This window comes from Strix uralensis, chromosome 2 (assembly GCF_047716275.1).
Source record: "Strix uralensis isolate ZFMK-TIS-50842 chromosome 2, bStrUra1, whole genome shotgun sequence".
NCBI lineage: Eukaryota > Metazoa > Chordata > Aves > Strigiformes > Strigidae > Strix > Strix uralensis.
Window position 1 is genome coordinate 51,581,012 of NC_133973.1, and position 24,765 is coordinate 51,605,776.

Consider the following 24,765-nt stretch of genomic DNA (forward strand, 5'->3'; position numbering starts at 1 on the left):
ACTTGTAATCCCAAAACTCAACCTCTGTTTCAAGAGATTTTTAAGTTACAGCTGTCTTATCTATTTTTGGAATAAGACAACACCAGGAGTTGCAGGTGACAAATCCTACCCTAAATCTGTTCCCTTCACTCCTTCCTGATGATTAAAGATGTTTAGAGAGAGAACATCCTCAAACTAAAGAAAAAAATACCTGACTTTTCCCCACTGATTACTCATGATTAGTTACTTCACTTTATTGGACAGAGGACCCTGTAACTCTTGTAATAATTTAGTTAGGTGAAGGTGAGAAAGCATTTCTAGCTGCTCATTAGCCTGAGTGAAACTACAGGCCCACTGAGACGCCTGGTGCAGGAGTCTGAGGTAGCTAGGAAAGCTGAAGTAGGACACCAAAATGTCAAGAACTGTTTGCCTTTCAGAACCTGCCATGAGACCCTGCAGTCCCTTCACAAATAATCATCACAAAATAAAAGTTTGCCCCATTGGAATAGACTGCTGTCAAGGAACCACCAGTGGCAAAGCAGAGCATGCTGAAACTCCTGAAGTACTACTACTACAATGGTTCTGTGGGTTCATAATTCCCTCACTAATTCGTGGATCTGCTGAGAGACTCAATGTTCGTCTTTTTCTACAATGTTGCTAGTCCAACTCATCCATTAGGTCAGGTCTGAGCGCCAAGGAAGGACTAGTTTTCTCCACCACTGCAAAAGGCAACACAGATGAGAACAGACTCCAGAGCCAAAGATCTGCTCTTAAGATATTCTGTGCCTGTGCTGGAAAACTGAGGCTCTCTAAGCAAAACAGTTTGTAAGAGTGCAACTAAAAAAACCTACCTTTTTATCAGGACAGAAAAACAAGCACTTATTTATTTGCAACCCCTTTAACAGGCAGGTTTCTCCACTGAAATGTGAAATGGGGAAAAGGTTGCTGTAGGCTGGGGCATAGAGAACAAGACAGGGTTTACAACTGAGAAATGGGCTAAAACTCCTTTGAGGCAAGCACCATTATCCTTCCTTGCTCAAAAGAATAAAGGAAGCTGAACCACAGTTTAAGAAGTTTCCACTATTTACTCTGTAGTCAAACAAATCAGAAAATACCCATTTCTTAAGGCAGTGGTAAACTGCAACTTTTTTGTTTGAAAAGGCATGCTCAAGACTCCTGTACTGATGACTGTCAGAATTGGTCTTGTCAGATCACAACGTGCAAACAATGCAAGAGTGATGTGACTTGGATCAATGAAATAACTCCTACAGGAACCAGAAGTACTATAATCTACTCCCGCACAAATTAATCCAAAACATGGTTTCATCCAGTAATTTGGTATGCCTTAAAATCTACTGGTTTAGCAATATTTTGTCATCAAAGGGTACAGAGTTCTCCACTAACAGTTACCTGAGGCTCTCCAAAGTGAGTAGATTTTGGATGTTCTGTGAATAATTAGGCAGCAATTTTTTTCCTCTCCTGAAATTTATCTTGAACTTTATCGCCAAACAGAAACCTCTCTGGGATGTGTATTAGAAATTGAAAAAGTAAAACTGTATTTGTTAAAATGTATCTAATTTAATAATCCTGGGAAAACTTTTGAATATTAGATGCTTATAGAGATTTGGTAAATGCAGGGGAAGGGGCAATGGGTAAGATGAGTGTCTGGGAAATAGAACAGGATTGCCAAGAAACAGACATCACTATGTGCCAGAAAAACTTGGCATTAAAAACATACACCAGCAAAGCTGAAGTCATACGCATTAAATACACATACCCCCTCCCTTTCTATACAAGCTAATCAAACAAATTTAGTCAATTACAAACAGACATGATTCCTGCTAATTCTCCTTTGGTAATGAAACAGTTTTGAAAACTGCAGGTCAGATTAATACTATGTCTGCCAAGCTTTCCATGCCTTTCCTCCTAATTCTCATTACTACTATAGACAGAGAGTAAAATGTTGTGTAACTAAAAAGGCCACAAGTGATGCTTTCTTTCCAAGTCTTTTTTATAAGTCTTTTATAAGTCTTTTTACTCCATGGGTAAATCTTACAAAAGGAGCTTGAAAAAATGTAAAGAATCAGTCAAGATTTACCATGGCAGTTCTACAAACTGTACTTACCCAAGCAAGAGTTCAGGTGAGCGGTACCATCTGGTAGCCACATATTCTGTATAGTTAGCATTGCTTCCCTCAGAGAGATTACGAGCAAAACCTGTCAAAGAAACAGTGTGAAAGATTATATCCTGTTTTAAATACAATATGCATATCACTACTGATTTTGGCAGTAAGACGTCACACTTATTTATATAGAAGCAAATTGTTTACAACCCCTAGTGCAGAATGAGGACTCCAACAATTGTTTGTCTACTGAAATGCAAGCTTTTATTGATACAACAGTGAAAGTCAGCATGTCTGCTTTAATGACTACTTTACTTGTGTACTCTCCTCAGAAGTCTAGTCTATGGCGTTTTGCTATTACTTTTGGTGCTTTGTCATAATCAAAACGGATTGATAAAAGTTACCTGTCAGTATGCCATGCAAGCTATTGAACTACTGCCACTAAATTTCACTGAAATGCTGTTTGCAGAAGATCCGTAACATTAGAAATGTAACATATGCATGGGGAGTAGATTCTTCCAGTCATTGATCCTAACTACTACAGCCTCACTGCATTCATTTTTTTAAACTGGTCAAGAAACTATGTATTATTCTCATCTAAGGACACTCCCTCCCTGCCCTGGCAAGGAACAGGGTCATGTCCCCAAAACTACAAAAGGCAGGAGTCTACCAAAAATCAGCAAAACTGCTTTATATCTGCATTTGGCTCACTCCACATGTGTCAGCTTCCCACCTGCCTTAGCACTGCATTCATAGCAAGGTTCTTAGCAAATAAGAATCAGAAAACAAGTCCAAATTAGCTTCCTCCTCCACATCATTTTGTTAAGAATAAACAAAAAAGTGTACTTATTTGCAATTGTACCAAAACTTGACTTCTGTCCTAAGGCATAACATTTAAGACCACCGACTGTGAGAAGAGTGCATATACTGGAAAACCCAGATGTAAGAATTAAGTTTTATTTTTGTTTTCATTCTCCTCCATTTATAAAAAGTCAGCTGAGCACCACAGTAATGATGTTACTGGATTCTTCATGTAGAAATACCCTAAGGCAGATGCTGGCACTGTTTTCAGAAAAGTATCAAGTGTCTTACTGTTTTCAAATAAATAATTAATATTAAGGTGAGACTGAGGACAGACAGATCTTCGCAGCAAGACTCCAGATGTGTAGGCTCCTTACTAGAGCTCAAACAGAGACAGATTTTGGGGACTGAAATGCAGAAGCAACATTTTCAAAATGCTTTCTTACAGGGATGTAGCATAAAATTTGGTCCAAAATTCACTTCAGTGAAATCACTAGGAGTCTTTCCATTATTGCATGAGTGAAGAAGAAAGAATAAAACTTCTGAAGTGTTGCAGAGGTATAAGGCATCATTTCATTTTCAGAATCACCAAGTGCCACTTAAATACAATACTCATTTTTCTTGGTATCTGTGTTCTTATGCAGAAGCTGCCAAAACATTACCCACACAACTATGCTTGTAAGGTTGCAATTTTAATTTTTTTTAATTAGTATTCTGAACGTGTATCTCATTTGGCAGCTTAGTGTGAAGGAGCCCAACCCCGCTCACTCCTGTGGAACACTAATTTACTCCAAGTTGAAGTAAAGTTTTGGGTGCAGATTATTATTAGACTACGGATTTGAGAAAATGATGGATTTGTTACTGACATAGGTTACGGCTGTTACTTTTGCAAGATACCTCTGTTTTCAAGTGTTAGTAAACTAAAAGGCATGTATGACGAGGGACAGATATTTCAAAGTTGTCTCAAAATAATAATAATTCCGATCTGTTTCCATAAAGTTTAATGAACATTACCGATGCTGCTAAAGAAAAGCTGGAAGGGATTTTTTTTATTACTTGTAACATTTCTAAACATTACTGTATTTAGAACTGCTTAGGCAGCCCTGTTTCTGTTTCAAATTACATGGCCTATCTGATTAATCTTGTCAGTGAAAAATCTTTCATTCATGTGTTTAAAGAAGAGAGGGAAGATAACCAGGAGCTACACTGCAGAAATGGGACAGCCAAAATGAACAGTGGGAAGCCCTAAACTGAATGAGGGGAAAAAAAAACTTGAAGAAAGAAAGAAAGGAAAAAAAAGGTGTCACATGATACAAATAAAAAGATGTGCTAATGTAATGCACAAGTCTGGCAGCCTACATGCACCAGAACAATCAACAAGTCAAGGATGGATCCTCCTCCCTCTAGACTAGTCTACTGGAACTTGGACACAGTCAGGAGTTACTATGTTCAGAAATCAGTGGCAACTAATGTAGTCTGAAAAATCAGCCCCCAACTTTACAGGCTAGGTGCAGCATGGATTTGATGTGGCAAGACAGAAAGTCATGAGCTTCAGTGTTATATATATATTGTTGGGTGACGTAAGAAACCATTTTATGGATTCACTACTGCTCTGACTCTATGACACCATGCTGAAAGATGATGGACAGAATCAACAATTCAAGAAAGCATAATACCTTTCAAAGGGCACAATTACTTTTTTTTTTTTGTGCTGGAGTTAAGCTTATTGTTCCTTTCTCCAAATTCTGCTGAGGTATTGTGAAGAATTTTTTCATACTAAAATAAGAGAAGGTAACTAGGGAGAAGATTAGACCAAACTCTGCACAGTGAGAAGAAATAGATTAGAAGATGAAGACAGAAGGTGATTTGGCTGAAAGCAACTATAAAAGCAGTAGTTTGCAAATGCATCATGATGGAAGAAGGGAGAACAAGCAAAATAAGAAATTTCAAGAAAGGGCTTTAAACAATTCAGAACATGGTAGGAGAGATATCAAGGAAAAAGGTGTAAGGAAAAAAGATTGTCAGTTTCTTACAAGAGAACTAAGGCAAATTTAAGTCAGACATAAAGTAAAGCATTCTAACATTAATGGCATGTAAGTACTTTAATAGATGCCTAGAAACACTAGGGAACCTCCATTATTCAGAATTTTAAGAATAAGCTAAGTAAACACCTGTCAAGAATGACACAGACATGCTTAATCCTTTTTTTTGAGTAGGCGGAAGAACTAGAGAATTTCTTGAGGTCTTTTCCAGTCCTGTGTTTCATGATTTCTATGCTTATGCATCATACAGAGACTAAGAGATTGCTAAAACAAGTAATTCTGAAGCCCTGGTGTTGAAACAGCAAACACACTAGTCAGAAAGCCCATTTCCAACAGTCAGATGCATCTGCTGTAATCGGTATTTTGTACTGTTCTCTTTTTCCACTTCTATTGGCAGAAATGACACCCACACAACATGTGTCCAGACAAGCACCACATTCAATCTCATTTTTATCTAGCACAATATGTACAGAACACATGGCACAAGGATTATGAAGAACTATCTTGTTAAAAATTTATGAACTTTTCTATTCAAACTGTTTTGTCCACTGGGCTATTCAGAAGCATCCAATTACTTCAGTATCTGCATTGGGATGGATGCATGGACCTTTTCTTTGCATTTGTTATCACATGAGGAACATGGCACTGTATGTGACAAGTACCTGTGTTCCAAAACATGAATTAAGTTAGGTAGGCAGACAGCATATGTTAAATTGTATTAAACGGTGAATTCTTGTATCCTAATCTGTACAGGTTCAGGAAACGCTTGTGGCTAATACCGTTCTGACAAACATTTTACAGTAATAGCTTAAGCTAGTAGCAATAATGTCAATTAGCAATAAGGCTAAAAAATTAAAATTGATCCAAATTATAGGAGTTGCTTGGAATTTTAAATTCAACTAAATCTGAAACTTTGATCAAAATTCAAACTAACCCACATGAACAGTCAGAACAACAGACACTCCCATAACTTAGTTTGCCTTCCTCGAGACTGTGCCGAGCACCATGAGTACATTGTGATTGCATGTCTTTTCCAGCAGCAGAAAGAGAACATGGCTGGAGCGTACAGCGTGAGCGAGCCAACAGACCACATAGAACATCACTGCTAGAATTCACATCATCTATATCGAGTAAGAAAACTGATGTCCAGAACACAACTGTACCATTTGTTCAGCTTTTTATTTTCCTGTAATACTGCTGCACAGAGGATGTTGACATGAGTTCACATGCAAGACTTGTTAGCTGATGGCATATGCCAATCCTGATGGTGAATGTTACTTTCAGGGGGGACACCAGCACCCCCCCACCCCCACAAAGAAAGAAAAAACAAACAAGGGAGGAAGGGTGAGGGCCAGGGAAGGCTCTTCCCTATGGCCCTTCAGGTGAACAGTTCCCATCAGGACCCACTCATGCCCCCATTGGCTGTTCCTGCTTGTGATGCCATTAGCCCCAATTAGAGCACACATTGATCAGGGGCGGGCACTGCCCACTGATTGGTTTGTCAAGCTCTGTGCAAGGCAGTGACTGGGTCCCCTAAGCACCCAAAGCTGGTGCAGGGGGGTGAAGGGATGGACAGGGAGCAAAGAATACGCTACACCAGCCTTCACCTGCCTGGGAGAGCCCTGGCCCTGCCAAACCCAGTGGGGCTTGCTTTGCAGGGGCAAGGCCTTGAAAAGAAGTGTAGAGTAAGGGGAGAATCCCGCCCCACCAGCTCTGGGCTCTGGACAATGGTGCCAGGACAGCCTGGGCACAGAGCTGCCAGGGGAGGGTGGCCACAATGGTGCAGGCAGGAGGCCTGTGGATACTGAAAGGCAAAGGCACTGAGGGCGCCACGCAACAGTAACCTGGTGTTCTGTCAGGGCTGTGCAGTTCTGTACACTGTGGAATAAATTGCTCTGAATTCAAAGAACTCATACGGACCAAATCTTCTAAGGGTTTTCCTAGAACAGTTATTGTTTCTGAATACTTAAGCAAAAATGCCTTTAGGATTAAAAGAAATAAGCAGAACTGCAAATGAAAAACGTATTTTCTGTGTTCCTAAAAAACTGTTTTTTTAGCAGTTCTTTTCATTCAAAATTGCAGAAGTTTGAAATGACAGCTTTCAAACTGCTCTCACTGAAAAGTGCCCTTGGGTAGCACTATGGAATTGTTTTTTATTTACCAAGCCAAACTGCAAGCTTTTTAGAGGGAACAATATTTTATTCTGAGTTTATGTAGCATTTAAAATAAAAATACAGACTGTTGGAATAGTGTACACTCTGTCCTGTTGTCTTCTGGCGATTATTCACACGAGCAAAGTTTGCCTTGTGCTTGGGTGCTGATTCTCCAGAGTCTGAAAGCTGGTATTAAACAGGTATTGATAGGTCAGGAAACATCAGAGTTAACATTACATGTACAACTCCAACTCTAACCTCCAGCCATTCAGTCATTAACCACATGTGGACACATGATTCCTTAATGAACGTAACAGTAAAAGTTGACCTGTAACTACACACCTAACAGTCCATGAAAGCCAGTGGTTCAAAAAATACATAAAAAGTGTAAGCTTATTGTGTCTTTAGTAAACAAGGAAGAATTATCTTTTCTTTTAATACGCAGGCCAGGCAAACCTACCATTTTGTTAGCCTCCTAATCATCTTATCACCTGCGCTGTTCTCAGCTGGGTGCCAGTAACACTTCTAGTAAAAACCATGTCAAATACAGGAAGAGATAAATGCAGCGTTTCTATTGACTTGTTAATGTGAGTATTTTACAGGGTAATGCAAATTAAGCCAAAGATCTTTCAAATTAAATTACTAATCACAAACTTGAAGTAGTAATCAATTCTTACCACTAAAAGGGTTTTAAACAGGACATACTATAGAACTCTCACAAGAATAAGGCAAAAGTCCACTGCAAGAGATTTTCTTTAAAAAGGTAAGAAGCAGGTATCTAGCTACTGAACTTACCAAAGTCACACAACTTCAGAACATCATTGTGGCTTATTAAGAGATTCTCTGGCTTGATATCTGGAGTATCAGAGTGAGAGAGAGAAAAAAAATGCTGTTAACTTCTCCTCTTAATTTTGAAAATTTTCAACAAATATTAGTTCATTGTAACGTATTTAGAGATATTCATGCAGTCATAAACAAAGCATTGCAAGAGCGACTGCTGAAACAGCTTCCAGCAATTCAGTTTGTGAACATGCAGAAGTGTTTCCCAACAAAATATGGGAAGATAAAAGGTGTTTACAGATATTCCTGGGCAGCAAACCAATATGCAGAATATCGCATATTGCAAATAATACAAAGAACTGACATTTAATTACCCAGTTAACCAATAAAATGTTAAGTATGTTGTGCTCAACGATTTCAGTTATAATGATCTTCTTGATCACTTGTCATTTCTTTAGAAAAAATGTGTTGTCTAGTTTTAAGCCTGTTTTTTTTATCCCTATATGGATATTGTGGTTTCCATATATGGTATAGTTTTCAAACCGTATTTTACAAAATATTTTCAGACTTGCTTATGTTTGATCAGTCGTAAATATAAATAGCATTTTGTGTGAGAATTTTAATTTACTGGAAACATTAACTAGAAATGTTACTCTTGCAAAGCCACAAGCTAAATACAATTTTTTTAAATTGGGATAAAATACGTAAAACTTGATAAAGTCACACATCAAGATATGTACTCTAAGTGCTTGAAGCTTGGGGGAGAAAGTAAATATAAAGAGTGAACTCATGGAAGCTGGGAGGAACTGCCTTAAGAAGTAAAATATGGGGGACCAAGCTCTAGGTTTTGACTTATTTTTCTCCTAATATTCTATTATCAGATTCAAAAGTGAAATCACTGAGTACCATGAAATGTTTAAAAAAATTAATTTTCCTTTGGCAATGTCTGTACTGCAGTTTCACTTTGCTGTGCATATGATACAATCTTTATTTCATACACCAAAGACAGTGGACAGCAAGCTTTATATGTAGATGAATTTAGTTTTAAAACGATCTGAAGTCACGCAGCAGACTTAAGACCCAGGCACATTTACAGATATTTTTTTCTGTTGATATAAAGCAATTGCTTTTATTTATGTTAAATGCAAATTACTTCAAGCTGTAACATCTTTCCCTTTAGAAAGCAAATTCCTACCCAGGGCTTATTTCCATGTGGAGAACCACACACTTACCTCGATGAACAATATCATTCTTATGGCACCAATGAATTGCTTTAATTAGCTGGTAGATATAGCTTTTCACTTTTTCCGGTGGAACTCCATTTGGCATTTCTTCTAGCAATTCAAGCATATTCTAAATGTTTAAAAGACACATTATTTAAAAGAGTTATACTGTAGTTGCTGGAAGATAACAAGCTTTCAGCATTCTGAAGCAACATACTTAGGCCACTGAGCCTGGTTAAGCAAAATCAGTAGTTTAACATTCAATGACTGTATTTTAATCATAATCATACTACCAGTTGTTTCCATTCTAGAGAAAGCACTTGTGAAGACAATAATCTTTAAAGGTGAACCACAAATATGCCCAAATTCCTTAAAAGACTCATCAAACCACTTATCTCAAAACTTCTAAAAAGTCATTTAGTTCCAAAAAGTTGCTTAAACAGAAACACCAGGTCAATGTTGCTATATGAAAAGTTTAGTAGAGCACAGCATTTTATAAGTATTTGACTGTGCTTTAACATACTGTTTTCTTCATTATTAATCTAGTTCTGCTGTCTGACATAGCAGGACCATGATTAATCACAAACCATGTCTGTATGTAAACGGGTATAGTTAAAGCAACACAAACCTGTTAGTGCAAATAAAGTAACAGATGTAAAAATGCCTCACAGAGGCATAAATAGTAACCTAGGGACTATCCTATAGCTATATATCAGCTGTGTTGATCTTAAACATATTTGCACTACAGTAACTGTGGCCATATTAACTGTTTTATGGCTATACTTAGGGAAGAAAATAAACTGATTGTTTATACTAGTAAATTTCTTTTTCGAAAAGGACATTTAGATTTCCATTATGTCAGCAAATGTCTCCAATTTTGCACAATTAGAAGTACGATGGAATTTGTATTCTGAATCCTGAATGAATAATGGCCAGCAGCAGCCTGCTTGAAGAGAAAAAAGTCTTATTTACTGAACACTGAAACAGGAAAAATATTTTGGCTATATTGCTTTACACAACTCATTTAATTATGGATTTGAGCATCTGTAGATTTTTTCATTCAAAATAAATTTACCTTGTCATTGACATTTTCTTTAGCTGCATAATAAAATTTTTGATGTTTCTCTTGTAATATATTTTAATGAACACAAATACAAGACAAAACAAATGGAGACTGATAATATTTGAAAACATTTCTAAGTTTTGCAATCTGTGATTAAATGCTGGAATTTATGGGCTTGAGTGTAAGTTTCCTTAGAAATACACTTCAGATCTGAGAAAGGGAATTTTCTGTTAAGGAACCATACTGATTTTAGTTAGACTCTTGTCCACACAGAAGCCTGCGGATCTGTATAAGTAAGTCAAGAAGTTAGTGTTACAAATATGAACCAAAATAGTAGCAACAACACACCTAGACATAATCCTATGTGAAGATATTAACTAAGGGGATGATGAATAAAGGAGATTATACTAAATGTGAATTTAAGTAACCTGGATTTGACTATTGCAGAGCTAAGATTCACTGAAGGATTCAAAGTGCTCATCACCAGTTAAAACAAAAATTAGCCTACTATACCACATTTTATTTAGTTCCTTTTATAACCTTCCCTGATTCAAAAATACAGAAATCATTCTGGTCTTCAAAGAAACTGTTGTGGAAACTATTTCACATATCTGAAAATAAGAAACCTTCATGGACTGGCAAAGTTTAACTGAAAACAAAGGTGACCATTAATATAGAAATGACATTAGACATAGACTATACATGATGTCTACCTTTATCATTATATTCTTTTGTTCTGATGCAAATAATGGTAAGATATTGCAGCCTGGTGTTTTTACCAATATTAACAATTTTTGAAGTTGCTTCTTATCAGATCAATTAAACGTCCTTTACTGATGCTGCTCTTCCAACCCACTACTACAGTAAGCTTAGCCAAGTCAAATATAATAGAAAATTAAATGTATGTTCTAAGTTGGTGTGTGATTAAAGACATTCCACGTGTCTGGAACAATTACAAGGAACATGGCTGGAACAAGTCAAACTCTGGACGTTAGATCTACATAAGATCCACCACATTAGAAGTTGCTAATCTGCTGGTGAAAAACAAAACCGATTTATGCCAAACTTTGGGCTAACATAGGTCACCTCACATTACACAATAAAGTTATACGACATAATAAATTGTAAACTGAGGTAAAGGAGACATAGCATTTAGGGTGAGGAATCTATACATGAGAGAGAATTGACTGAAGAGGACTAGCACTCAGCTAGACTGCGACATCACCCTGGCAGGACATTAAATGAAACTTTCAACCAAGGGAACAATATCTCATGAAAGTTACACAGATATGTATATTTAAGCTTGCATTTATTTTTACTGTGTGTATCTGAATACCATCGAACTATTTCCAGGAAGAAATGCTAAATGGTTAGAATTCAGAGGGAAGGTCTACCTTCATCATGAAGGTTGCAAAAATAACAAAAGACTGATCTGTTCTAGGTTGTTTCTCCCTGGAAACAGCCCAGAATGCTTGGCAGTAGTAGGCCAATCTAAGGAAATTTTGGAATCATTTCAAATGAGGTCAGGATTGGAGATAATGACAGTGATCTTTGCCAAATCCCTCTAAGCAACTATTGATAGTGGCCTTGTTACAGAAATATACAAACAAATCCTATTTTTAACAGGGAAGAACAGAGAAAGTTGAAACAGATTCCAAGGACAAAACTCTATGGTCTTGTTTAAAAAGACTACGTCAAGATACATTACACAGCATTAATCAGCTTTACAATTAAACTGGACTATAGTGCTTGGATGGAAATTTTTTTTCAAATTATATGTATTCCAGTGTCTACATAATTTGAACACATTTGTGTTCATATATGGAAGAACTTTTTTTTAAAATACCAACACATGAAGTAAAAACAACAGTAAAGTCATCAGTGTTGCTTTCTCACAATAAATGTCTAATTACAACAATTCAGATTATATTAAAGTTTCGGCTGTTCCTCTTTATAGATTAGATAGCTTAATTTTTAAAAGTAAAAGTAATTTTAAAGACTTTTCCAGTAAGCTGATGATTTAACTGTGACAAGGATAGTACAAACCCTACTCACTTTTTCCACATATTCAAAAACTAAGTATAATTTTCCTCTTCTTCTGAAGGCTTCCTTCAGCTCCACTATGTTCTCCTGTTTTAAAGTGCGAAGCATTTTAAGCTCTCGTAAAGTGGTTTCTTTGACTTCTTCATTTTCTAGAGTGCAAAGTAAAAGTGACAGAGTAAAACTTATTAAGAAACAAAACAAAACCCCCAAGTAACAAGTGTTATAAATCTTTATTTTAAACCCCTGATTAAATTCTCCATTTCTAGATGGTACCAAGAAAAACGCTTTTTTTCCAGTGTGGACTCTCTCTGCTGTCTGGATGCATGTACACTGGAAGAAAGGTAACTGGTGACTGTGCTATCATTATGCACACTCACAGACTTCCTGTCACTACCATCTAGGTTTTCAGTGGCAGAAAAAGTCATAAGAAACAAATAATTTTCATTTCTATCTTTTTCATTATAAAGAGCACTAATATGCTTCAAAAAATATTCACGTGCATGTATAGGCACATCCTCCACCCCACAAATACACACAAATGCATGAAGCACTGGCAAGGTTAGTATGTCCTCAGCAGAAACAGTGGAATGCAAAGTTTGAACAATGTCCAAGAAATCTATTTGATTCTAAAATAATTTTATTCTTCAAAAGCCATGACAAAGTTTAAGACTGAAGCACAGATTCGTAAGTCCTGTAAGTTTCCCCACAAGGCTTTCAATGGGAATTCAGCAATACAGTCCAGTGTAGCAGTCACAGAGGGCAGTAGAGCAAGTATTGATTCAAAGAAGCCTTGAATCTGATTCTGAGGAGTCAAGAAATTTAACTGTTGTTTTGACAATTTAGTTGTCTGAAAGTTGTTTAAGAAAGGAGGAGTGTTTTACTAAAGCTTTGTACACACTGCGTATCATCAAGGGGCCCTGAACTGACTGAGTTCTAAAGGTTACTACCAACGAAATGTCAAGTAAACCAGATTATATTAGGTTTTATTTTTCATTTAGTAAAATGAAATCCATTAATTCAGTAAATTTGCTCATGCACATGTAGAAGCAAGGTTCTTAATCTCTTAGAACTGTTATCCACAAGAGAGGTATATTAAAAGGGATATGATTGCATAAATTCAAAGCTAAATCACATTTACAGGTCAGGCGCCACAAAGACAGTCAGAGACAGAAGAAGAAGAAACAAGGAAGAGAAATTGTTTTTCCAAGCAAGCAAAAAGCAAAGACAGGTCTGCTGGGGAGAGAGACTAATACAGGTTGTGCAAACACACATAATCATCATCAGAAGAGAGAAAAAAAATAAATAAAAATTCAAGTGTAGCAGAAGGGAAGAGGAAAACAAAATACTATCATCATAAATGTTTTGCTTAAAAAATATATAATTAAAAGCAATCTAAATCATTTCATTTTAAAACTGAGTGCTCGGTGTTGGCTTGCATCAGCCTGATTACATAATTTCATCTATAACTAGACACACTCTTTCCAGCACATTTAGCACGCATATGTCAAACAACAGCAAAAATTCAGTGAAACAAAAATGGCAATAGAAACAATTACAGTATATTCAGATTTCTAATGAACTACCATATTAACGAGACAGATGTGAAATGGGCTGAATCAAATCCATCAAAAGAACTTCTGTCATATTTCCAGAAACTTGTAAACAACTAGCTACAACTCTGAAAAGCAGTCATCAGTCATGTAAACTGGTATTATGTAACACTCTTGGAAAGCCAGACTTAATGGCAATGTTGCATTTTTTGTTTTCATTTTTTGGTAGACGGCTAATATCATAATCCTGTTTAGGGCTTAATACTGAGATTCGTTGCCTAGGATTCCTACTGACTAGCCATATAGAGTTCCAAAAAGCAATTCTGAAGTAGTCTCATGACCTGGTCAAGATGGTTACCACAATTAAATTATCTCCTACATTCTTTAACAGGGATTTAAAACATATTTCTGAATAGCAAAGCTAAAAAATTAATCAAATATACCCTTCAAGTGTCTAGCAAAATCAGTGCAAAGAGGTTGCACTGCATAAAACAACAGACACTGATGTGTCTGACTGAAAATTGCAGTCCTTGTAACCAACCACACCTCCATAGCCACCAGCAGTCCTATAGCAAGAAGTAAAGTTTGCTAAAATAAAGTGACTGCTGTTCCTTTAAACCACATCGTTAACTTTCAGTTAAGCCTTGGTACATGGCAAATCATAGCTGCATTGCCTCAGACCAGGATGACTCCTCTCATTACTTCATACTTGGCTTCTCCTTCTGTTTGTGCTAGGCCATTATGGATCAGGGTTAACTTCTGATGTATGCAAGGTAGACAGTTGCTCTCGTGGTTAATTGCCAGTTTTGCCTATGATAGGATACTGAGATTCACTGTCCCCCAACAAATGTAGGTCAGAGAGCCAGTCTTGTACAGATCTTTGGATTTATTACTGCTGGGTGAGGAATAGGTGTGTGCAGCACTGGAAATAATTTCCATGTGTCCTGTCTTCTGCCACCCACTTTGCCAGCAACAGTAAGCCTTGCAGCAGTTGGCTCTTCCTCCCTCTCAGCAAACTCAGCAACACTGGAGAGTACACAGAGGCTGCTGCAAGGGGGCAAAGAGCAAGTTTCCTGTGGAGAGTGGAGCCTGCTGAAGGGAGGGCAGAGCTGCTGCCTTGCCACCCAGGTTCCTCAAGTCCTCCCACAGATCCCTGAGAGCTCCCAGATTCCGCTTTGTACCACTGAACTTAGTGACTTCTCTCAGTCTCCTCCATTCACCCCTTCAAGTGCCCCTAACACTTAGATCCCCTCCCACAGATGAAGAGGGATAAAGCCCAAAGATTCTGCAAGCCACTACTACAAGAGGAGTTTTTGCTATTTTCTGATCACAACCAGTCTCCAAGTGGTAGATCTTACTAATGTGTCTGGCACCACAATCTCAGCCATATTAAGACAGATGCACCAAAAAAGAAAGGTAGTTATCTAGTTGCAGTGTTTAATGCAGTCCCTAGGCAGGTATGAAGGATCAAGTACACTGAATATTCACAGAGCTAATAAATCATTATCATTTTTAAATCATGTCTTGATATATGAGACTTCTTATTTTAACTGATGAGATATTAACAATGTAGTTATTGACATGAAAGACTGTACAGCAGAAAAGGTTACCTTCACTGTCTTTGAATTTCTTGATAGCCACAATTTCATGTGTCTCCTGTAAAATAAAAGCAAAGAAAGGGAAATGAGTGAGACCTGTTACCTGTTTTCTCTTGTTTTTTTTTCTGCCAGCATCAGACAAAGAAAAAAGAAAGCATCCAGAGAAATTTCACAAGGCAACCAAAATTAATTTAAAATCTGGTAAATACCTCAGTGATCAGGCCAAATGCAATGCAAAACCACATGTAGCAGATACGTCACAATTAAGAACCCCAGTATGAAAGAACAAAGTTAAATGCCCAAAATTTGTATTTAAATACCTTGTACCAGATAGCAATTAAATTTTCAGAAGAGTTGTTCCTGTAACTCTTGTTGCTTAGTTATTCTGAAAGTCAAACTATCTTTTGTCTAACCAATGTATGAGTGTGGCTGCTTATCTTTATGAGCTGACGTGAAAATACTGTATTAGCATGTGGCTAAGGTTTACAATGAGACCTGTAATTTTGGTTGCCAAAAGTTTTGGTGTTTCGAAGTTCAAATATCCACAAAGAACATGATTTAATGAAAGTAAATTCTCTGTGCTCCTTTAAAAAAAAAAAAAAGTTGTCATTTTAAGGGAAGCCTATCCAAAACCAAAATCACTAATTGCATTTGAACATGCTAATCTGTGCTTACTGTATGGTCATAGGTGATAACTCCTTAACACCTGCCTGCCTTTGCATTCATCTAGTATTCTCTATTCTCACCAAACTTGATCACCATACTTCACATTTTTCTCTTAAATGAAGACATTTCTCTTGTTGTGTGAGCAGGAATGCATTTAGCGCACGGCCAAAATGTAGGCAACGTGAATAGTGCAGGTCTGTTCATACAACGATGCAGCACCTGAATTTTAGTAACATGATGGGGAAGAAGCTTTAAAGTCACAGGGGAAGGGTGTATGAGCAGGCAGGCGGTAGGCTACCTGGGTTGCTGTATGAGCTAGACCTAGCTTACACACCTTTTCCAAACATCACAGTTTTCAAAAAAAGAAACTAATATCCCACTATTAATAGCATGCAAATCCTGGATTGAAGAACAACAGTAAAGAAGTTAAGCCCTTTGGAATACCTGAAGACATGTGCATAACTAAGTGTTGAATAACACAAACATTTACTCCATTTTTCATTTCAAATCGTCATAACACATGAACCTGTAAAACACCTGATCTTGCTTAAAATCTTGTTTAAAAGCACCTGCAAAGACTACTGTAGATAGTGAACAATGCCTTTTAAGGCTTTTAAATTAACGTCAATACTATTATGAACAAAAATCAATAAAAATGAGTTTTCAAACAAACATAAAAATATATATGTGTGTGTGTGTGTGTGTATAATTTGTATGTTTTAAAAAAAAATAAAAATAACCACCTTTGATCATCACTCATAACATCTACCAGAAAAACCTGGAAGCATGCTGTTGAGTATTGATTTAAGTGACCAAACTGCATCTACCTTGCATTGAAGAAGGTTAGTTCAGCAGAAGCAGCACATGCTACTAACTCTTAAGAGAGGATTGGCATTGCTTTTCTGCTACTGAAACCTACCCTTCATATACACTGGTCTAATCTGAAAGCTGATATATTGCATAAATTCAGCTGAGATACTACAAAGGTCTAAGCTCTACCCTTTGCTCAACCAATTTACAGAACAGCAAAGAAACGGATGTCAGAACTGAGGAGATAATACGTATTTCAGGTTTGAAGTGATTCTGAAAGGCTTGTCTATACCTTTTACGTTAAATACAGTTCTGAAATATTTTTGTTTTGGGAAGCTTACAAACTGAATCTTCTAAACTAAACTGAACAAACTATTTTAGTAATTATATTGTTACTACTAAGGTACAGTATTGTTATATTTATTAACTCTAACTATAGTAATAGTAGTAATAGTTACTAGCACTATGAAGGAACACGGCTAAGAGAGTGAGTAAATTTATCTTATTTGACCTTCTGGTATCTACTGTTAGGTGCTCTGGTTAATTAAGCCTCTGAAAGGTTTTTCACCAAAGGAACACCATAATTGCCCTCAAAAGCCTCTGCCGACTGTAATATGTCTATTTTTAGACAGTGTGTGCATACACCACTTTGCAGATGAGCCAAATTTATCCATTAGCATTACATTCTTATTTCACATGAAGGAAAAGAAAAATTTGTAGATGTTTCAGCAACCATCAAAAGGCTGTATTTTTATTCTCGAAGTAATGGCTAAGCACACTGAAAGAAATGTAGGAGTTAAAAGCTGTTGCCTCACACTGACAGCAGTTCTGCACCATTCAAGAAATCTAGCCCATGTGGCTTCTCTGCCATATGCTGCTGTCCGTGATGGGTAAAGTGAATGTGATTATTTTGGAAATTAAGTTTTAAAAGCTCTTGGGTCACAGTCATGCAAAGACTTATGTAAGATATGCTATCAAACATCCTGCAGGATTTTGCCTATTCACAGTATTTAAAGCGTGAGTGGCTCTATGAAGAACAGGAACATAAAGACTTCAGCAACACGCATATGGAAGAAAAAGTTATCCAAACAGTTCAAAATACTGTAACATTTAAGGAATTTTCATCTGAAAAGCTTTATCACTTGTATTATTTTATTAAGCTAATTAATGGTGTCATAATTAAGCAATCAAGAATTTATACATGACATATTCCCTATCTTAAAAAACCTGACTAATAATATATTTAAATAACCTGAAGTGAAACAACACGAAAATGAGACTAGACAATAGGTGCCTTGAGGAGTTGCACTAGTAACATCTTGTTCCCCCTTAGGGAGAGACATTCTCGTCTAAGTTTCTTGGAAGACCTCATCCTATCTAAATGGTATTCTCTAGGAATCAGCTACTGGTGAAGCAGTCAAGCCAAAGCTAAAATGGATACAAGGACACTGAAGATTACTGTGCACAGATTTTTAAATACAATGCACCTGCTTGTCAAAAAGACTGTAACTTCCCCATGATGTGGAACACCTCCCAGACAGAAGGGTTTCAGAGTATTCCATCAGGCAGAACAGAAAATTGAAGCTGAATGCACATTTCTTACTTCTCGGTTGAGTGCTCTAAACCAATTGTTTATATGAGGTGACACAGAAAATAGTAGCTCATCATTAGTCATATTTTAAATAGATTCCAAAGGAAGAATCCACCTGAAATGCTCTGTTTCTCTGTTTGCCATCACCACTAGTAATTTTAAACTAGATGTACAGTTTCAGTCAAATTTTACAGAGAAATGCAAATTTTAAAAAGAGAAAATTTCAAAACATTTTCTCAAATTTGTCAGCCATATATAGAATATCCTTCCTTGGGGGAAGAAAGCAGTAAGAACTCAGTTTCCTATACACTGTATGATGTTGCAGACAAGCAGCGTATGTAGACTGTACAATGGACTAACACACATAGCTTTTGATCAGCTATTGTATGTAATTGTCATTTACACAAACTATGAGACTGGAAAACATGGAACACATTTTTTAGATGGATCAGTTTAGCAGGCTTATAGTAGCAGTGGTAAAAGTAGGCTGCCTGGATTAGGACACAGATGCTAGAGCTGAGAGATGATGCAGGCCAAACCTGAAGTTTCAAACAAATACTGACATGCACTAGGTGCAAAGCAGACACCACATTGCTAAGCCCCAAGAAGATGGACAGAATCGGGGATACAAAGAAAAGTAGTGCTTTGAGCAAAGAGGGAATTCAACAGTGAAAAATCAGACTCCTGTGGGATACTGAAAGGTTCTTTACAGATCAAATTTAGACTTTTGTTACCGAAACCTTTACTTAAAAGTCCTTTTGGAGATCTGAGCTCTTTTGTGGATCTCGTTCTCTGCTCCTCAAAACCAGGCCAAATAGCAATGCTCAAAACCAGAATTGTCATTCTCTTAAATATTTTTTTTTTTTTGCATTTCAAAATGTTTTTTTCAAGACTGTACTCTGAAACGGAACAGCACTGAAAACAATGTTCAGTCTGACTGTGGAAACCCTCCTCAGACAATACCTCAATATCCAACTCCTAGCCTAGAAAATTCTCATATCCAATTAATGTATCATGTGGATAGAAAAGCTGTTACTAGTTAACTCAATGTTTGAGACTTCAATGAATGTCAAGGAAAGAAAAAACTCAAGTAATCCTAAATATTCTGTGCTCTTTATGGAACACAGAATGTCCTTTCTGAACTCTGATACTTACTACTAGTAGCTTATATCATGAAGTATGAAAATGTGAGTTAATTTAGCTGTAGTTTTGCTTCACTCAGCTGTATTTATTACTAAGTATCTCATTATTTTGTTCTACTAAAAAATTCTGGCCTCAATATTTCACTTTACATTCTGAGGCAACAGCAAATTTGCAAATGCAGAAATCAGATCTCTCTTAGCATTGATATTACCTCTGCTTATTGAGCATGTATATTATAAATATTCCGTGTTATAAAACTATAGAAAAAAGCACTGTTCTACAGCTAAGTATGCAACAACAGATGAATGTTACTGAAAACACTTTGTATAAAAGTTAAGGACGTATACAAACTGATTATTCAGACTCCATGATTACATGTGTCTAAAATGGGACAAAATATGTCTCTTTTCCATGTACAAACCTGCTAATACCATTTAATAAGGGTAAGACAAAAATTTCTTAATCCATGTCTGTGCTATTTGCTTTATACATAAATAGAGAGAAAGAGAGGAGGAAGGAGATGCCTGCTCATGGGAAAAGGATATCTCCAGTCCTGGAGATAGGAATGACTTCATGCTAGGGCTCAATCCTTTCCTTTACCTCAAAATATGCGTGGGAATTGCTTCTGGAGAAAACATGTGATTTACTGTCTGCCCACTTAGCCACAGATGAGAGGCGAGTATCCTTATGGGAGCTGTGCAGTTCTCACAGCTCTTCTGCTAGCCACCCAGTGATTTCTCTCCCAGGTTTCCTCACAAGATTGTGGCATCTGGTATTTCCTGTCACCGGTATCAAACTAGAAGAGTTCCCTGATACGAAAGCGTTTCATTTTATCTCATTTAAAGGATAGAGGTCCACTATTTTTTCATTGTCTCTACATAATATATATGACATGATAGTGCTTTTCCAAAACAGTGCACTAATAATATCTCTGTTGTTTTCTAGAAAAATCCTTGATGTTAATGATGGGAGTACTCGAGGACAAAGGTGCTCCACAGCATAACTCAAAATCTTAGAACTAAAACCACTTCTCTGGAAAGAGAAACATATCCTACCAAACTATATGCTGTTCTTGAAAATATGTGACAAAAAAAAATAATCTTCAAATGTTTGTCCCTATTTTGTTTCAAAGGCTTCTGTTTGGACATTTTTTTTCCTTTTTGCATTTGCATATCAAGGAAAATTTGACAAAAGCATACATACACAAAAAGATTCTTGAAAAATAGATAAGATTATGTCCTTCAGAAAGTTCTATCATTCAGCTATAATTTTCCTGCCTCACCCTATAGGATTACAAGAATTTCTCGTGTGGATTTTTTAAGCAACTGAAAGAATAAGTGTTTATAAAAATCAACATGAGTAGAGATAGCAACCTTTTCTGAACAAAGTAGTACAGTTTTACTTTGACTTCCATAAGCATTATTATGTTTTTCAACATTTAAGTGTTTAGAATAGATCTTTCAATAATCTTGATTCCAGCAAAAATCACAGAACATTAAGCAATCACCGGCGAGGTAACAGAAGACCATGAAACCATCACAAGATAGTAAAGCATTTATTTTTCATGAGTCCTTTAGAATGAAACTTTAAAAAAACCAGCAAATTAATTTTTCAAAGTTATTCTCAAAACAAGAACAGAAAATATTAACATTTTAGTCAGTATCGATCAATGTATCATAAATGTAACATCTGTCATTACAAAAGTCTTTAAACTTAGGCCAAGCTACCTTGCAATGCAAGTTCTGAGAGGGAAGAGGCATCGTTACCTGCATGTAAATCAGGTCCTTAAGATATCATCCAGACACTGTCCTGATTCCATTTGCATTCTGCCTTAAAACACTGCTACCTTGGGACAGTACTAACAGACCAGAACACAGCTTCCTGTCTTTGCAAGACTCCTAATGTTAGGTGCTGGCAATTTTGCAACATTACTTTCAAAATGTAGTGGAGTATCTTAGAATATTCTCTGTAGAAAAAAAGAGATGTGCAAAATGATGGATTCAATTTCTTTTTTCAAGCAGCTTGACATTGGAAAGTATAAGTCACAGCATTATGTATTCTTGTACACCTAAAATACTTTGGGGAATTTTCCTCAAGAGTTGTTTCTTTCTTTTAATCTTAAGTTTCTCCCATGAGAAAAACTAAAAAAAAAAAAAAAACCCCACACTTGGTTTATCTATGAAATATCACTCAGCATAGGAGAACTTTCAGGAAATTACTTCCTAATCCAAAAGTCCTATTTATTTTTAGGAAGAGACAGAGCCTCTGGTAAATAATGACAGAACAGTACGTCTGCATTATCACAATGCCTTTATTTACAGGAAAACTGATTAGAATTCTTCCAACACATACATGTTACAGTTTACCTGAGAAGAAGCATCTAGAATGAATCACCACAAATCAATTTAATATCTCTTGAAAGCAGAATGTTATTTACTAACCAGCTAAGTGCAGAAGACTCTTAATGGAACAAAGATTTATATACTTCACATGCCTATTTTAAAGAAGATGGCCACACTCTCTCCTAGTTGAGGAAGAACAAAAGGAGGACTAGTGAAAACTTAAACCACTCTGGACCCACTAGAAGATTTCCAAGGAGGAACAGCTATAAAAGCTCAGATATTCCACTGGGGAAAGAAGCATAAGAAAAGGCTGAAACCTTTAGCTACCAGTTTGTCAGGAAATGACCAGTAAGCATGTGCAATGATAGAAAGAGACTTTTCTTTAAAAAATGCAAGCAGATTGAAACAGTTTCTCCGATTTCTTTATCCGTGTCTTTCATAAACGCAACAACTGTGTTGTCTGTTCAGATGTTACAAGTAAAACTGGTAATGCAAGCATTTTACTCATCTGGTTTAAATCGAGTGTAATTTAAGGGAATCATAAACAGCAAGCATTTCTCACCCAACCGTTGGACAGATCTGTAAGACAAGTGAGTGTCCCACCTGTATCCACAGGCTCACAGGTTGGGACCCCCCTTTGAACTGTCCCAGACCCAGCAGCAGGCTCTAGAGAGACCAAAGGGTCCCTCCTCCACTGGTGGCTGAGGCTCTTCAGACTGCAGTAAGTTTACAGGCTCGCAGAACAGTTGGGGCTGGAAAGTACCTCTCAACCAATCTTGAATGTCCCCATCCCTGGAGATACTCTGAAAAGCCTTTGAGATACCCAAAATCTACCAGGAGAAGATTTGGTGCAACCTGCTGTAGCTGATTCTGCTTTGAGCAGTTATTAGGAAGCACACCTGAATTGTGAGGAGAGCATTACAATGTATGCATTTTATATTCTTCAAAAATTTGAAATCTACCAATTTATGGTTTGGGGTTTTCTCCTTCTACTCTCCACAAAAGTTACAAAGACTAACCTTAGTCTTTCAGGCTAGTCCCTCCCACTTTCAAGATCGGCAGAGGTGTGCAGGGTGATTCAGAGCAGGACTAAAGTTAAGATGCTCTCTGGCACCTCTGCATAAATGGAGGAAGCAACTTCCCTAGACTCCCAAGGAAGCCTAGGGGGGCTCATCTCTCTAGACTGAAGTTAGCTCTGTGTAAATTCTCCCTGCCTCCTCTTTTACATTATGCTGAATGCTGGCTCTTCATAAGCATTGGAAATTAGCAATTTCTTTAACCCAAGGTCATAACATTAGCATTTAAACGGTCCTACAACCCTAAAATACTACCCTGAAAAGAACATTTGAAGGAAGTGAACCCACTCAGTATTTTCCGTAACTACTAGGCTGATGACACTGGTTAGCATTGAAACTTTAATTCTTCCAAATGGATTTTTCATATTTATTCAACATTTTCTCCAAAGCAAGAAAGTAAATATGTATTCCCAAAGATTTTGCACAATAGCCTAATTAAAATGATCTGGAATAAAAATCAGCTTTTGAATACTATAAATGCAGCTATTCTGGCTTTTTACATTAAATTAGTGTTATTATAGCAGTTTTTATAATAATCTGGCCTTTATTTCATCTTATTAACCTATATGATTTTACAATTTGACAGCAGTGTTTAATCCCAACCCTAGATGTAAAACTGAACCCAAATTCAGTAAATGGCTATAAAATTTTTCTGATACTGAAATGTCAGTAGCAGTCATTCCAGTTTCAGACCTCAGTCCTCTTCCAGTTCTATTTGACTTTTTTTTGGTCTGTTAACACTAAAAATTGTGAAAATTTGGGGAATAAAAATAAAGCTATTTATACATATCATAATACTGCATCGGGCAGATACCAGCCTTATTTAATTACTTCTTATAGTGTAATCTTGACACTTGGAATACAAGAGATAACAAAGTGAAAAAAGCAGGAAGACAACCTGTACTACCTCTATGCTTCCTTTAAGACATTTCTGACTCCATAAATGCAGAGGTCAACAAGACATTTATAATTACATTGTATTTCTTAATTCTTTGTTATTACTAATTTAATGTTCCTTCCTTGGGCATGTTGTAACTCAAGAGTAGGTAGAACGTACTGGAAAATATTTCTTTGTTTTGTTTGTTTGGCTGGGTTTTTTTTAAACATGCATCAGTGTCAGAGTCTTCAGCGTTATTATTACAACTTTGAGCATCAACATAGTTTCAGCCTGATTGGTTAAACTTTTGAAGTTCATCACAGATCAAGCTTTAATTTTGAAATCGTTACTTCTGCAACTGAAACTATTTATTTTTTTATCTGGTACTTTCACGTTTTAAATTTTGGGGTTTTTTTTCTTATCAAGTCTGACAGGCATTTTCTTTAATCTGTAAAAGAAGACCTACTATGAACCAAAGGCAAACTTGTCAAGCAGGCTCCTGAAGCCAAAACTCTTCAGGTGGAATTCAGTTTCAGATTATGACATCTAAATTCAGATACCTGCATGTGAGTTGTGTGTTTAAGTTTCTACTACAACAAGCAGAGCTGGAGAACTCTAAATTGACAAGTCACTCAAGACATATTTCAGTAGCCTAAACATAGGCATCTAGTAGCATTTAACATTCCCTAGGTATCTACAACACTCACATGGTATTGACAGAATTGACAGAGGATTTAGAGATGCATACTTCCTAGAGCAGAAGCCAGAGGTAAGGTATAGCATCCCAGGTATCACCAACACCAGTAGGAGTTTATGCTTAGGCAACTAAAGTGCACTTTTCATCCCCAAAGAAGCATGAATTGAACTTCCTTCTATTCCTTGGCTAGATTTCCATGGATTATAGTG

The 24,765-nt window shown here is 36.7% G+C and overlaps 1 protein-coding gene across 2 annotated transcripts in view; it reads right to left on the reverse strand.

Moving 5' to 3' along the window:
- The window catches only part of CDKL5 (cyclin dependent kinase like 5), a 142,101-nt gene that overhangs the window by 42,884 nt on the left and 74,452 nt on the right, over positions 1 to 24,765 (reverse strand). For both annotated transcript variants that reach the window (XM_074858696.1, XM_074858695.1), the window contains exons 4-8: positions 15,367 to 15,412; positions 12,219 to 12,355; positions 9,110 to 9,230; positions 7,893 to 7,952; positions 2,105 to 2,195 (exon numbers count right to left, since the gene is read on the reverse strand). In XM_074858696.1, coding sequence (XP_074714797.1) covers positions 2,105 to 2,195; positions 7,893 to 7,952; positions 9,110 to 9,230; positions 12,219 to 12,355; positions 15,367 to 15,412 — 455 coding nt within the window. The remainder of the gene's footprint in view (positions 1 to 2,104; positions 2,196 to 7,892; positions 7,953 to 9,109; positions 9,231 to 12,218; positions 12,356 to 15,366; positions 15,413 to 24,765) is intronic.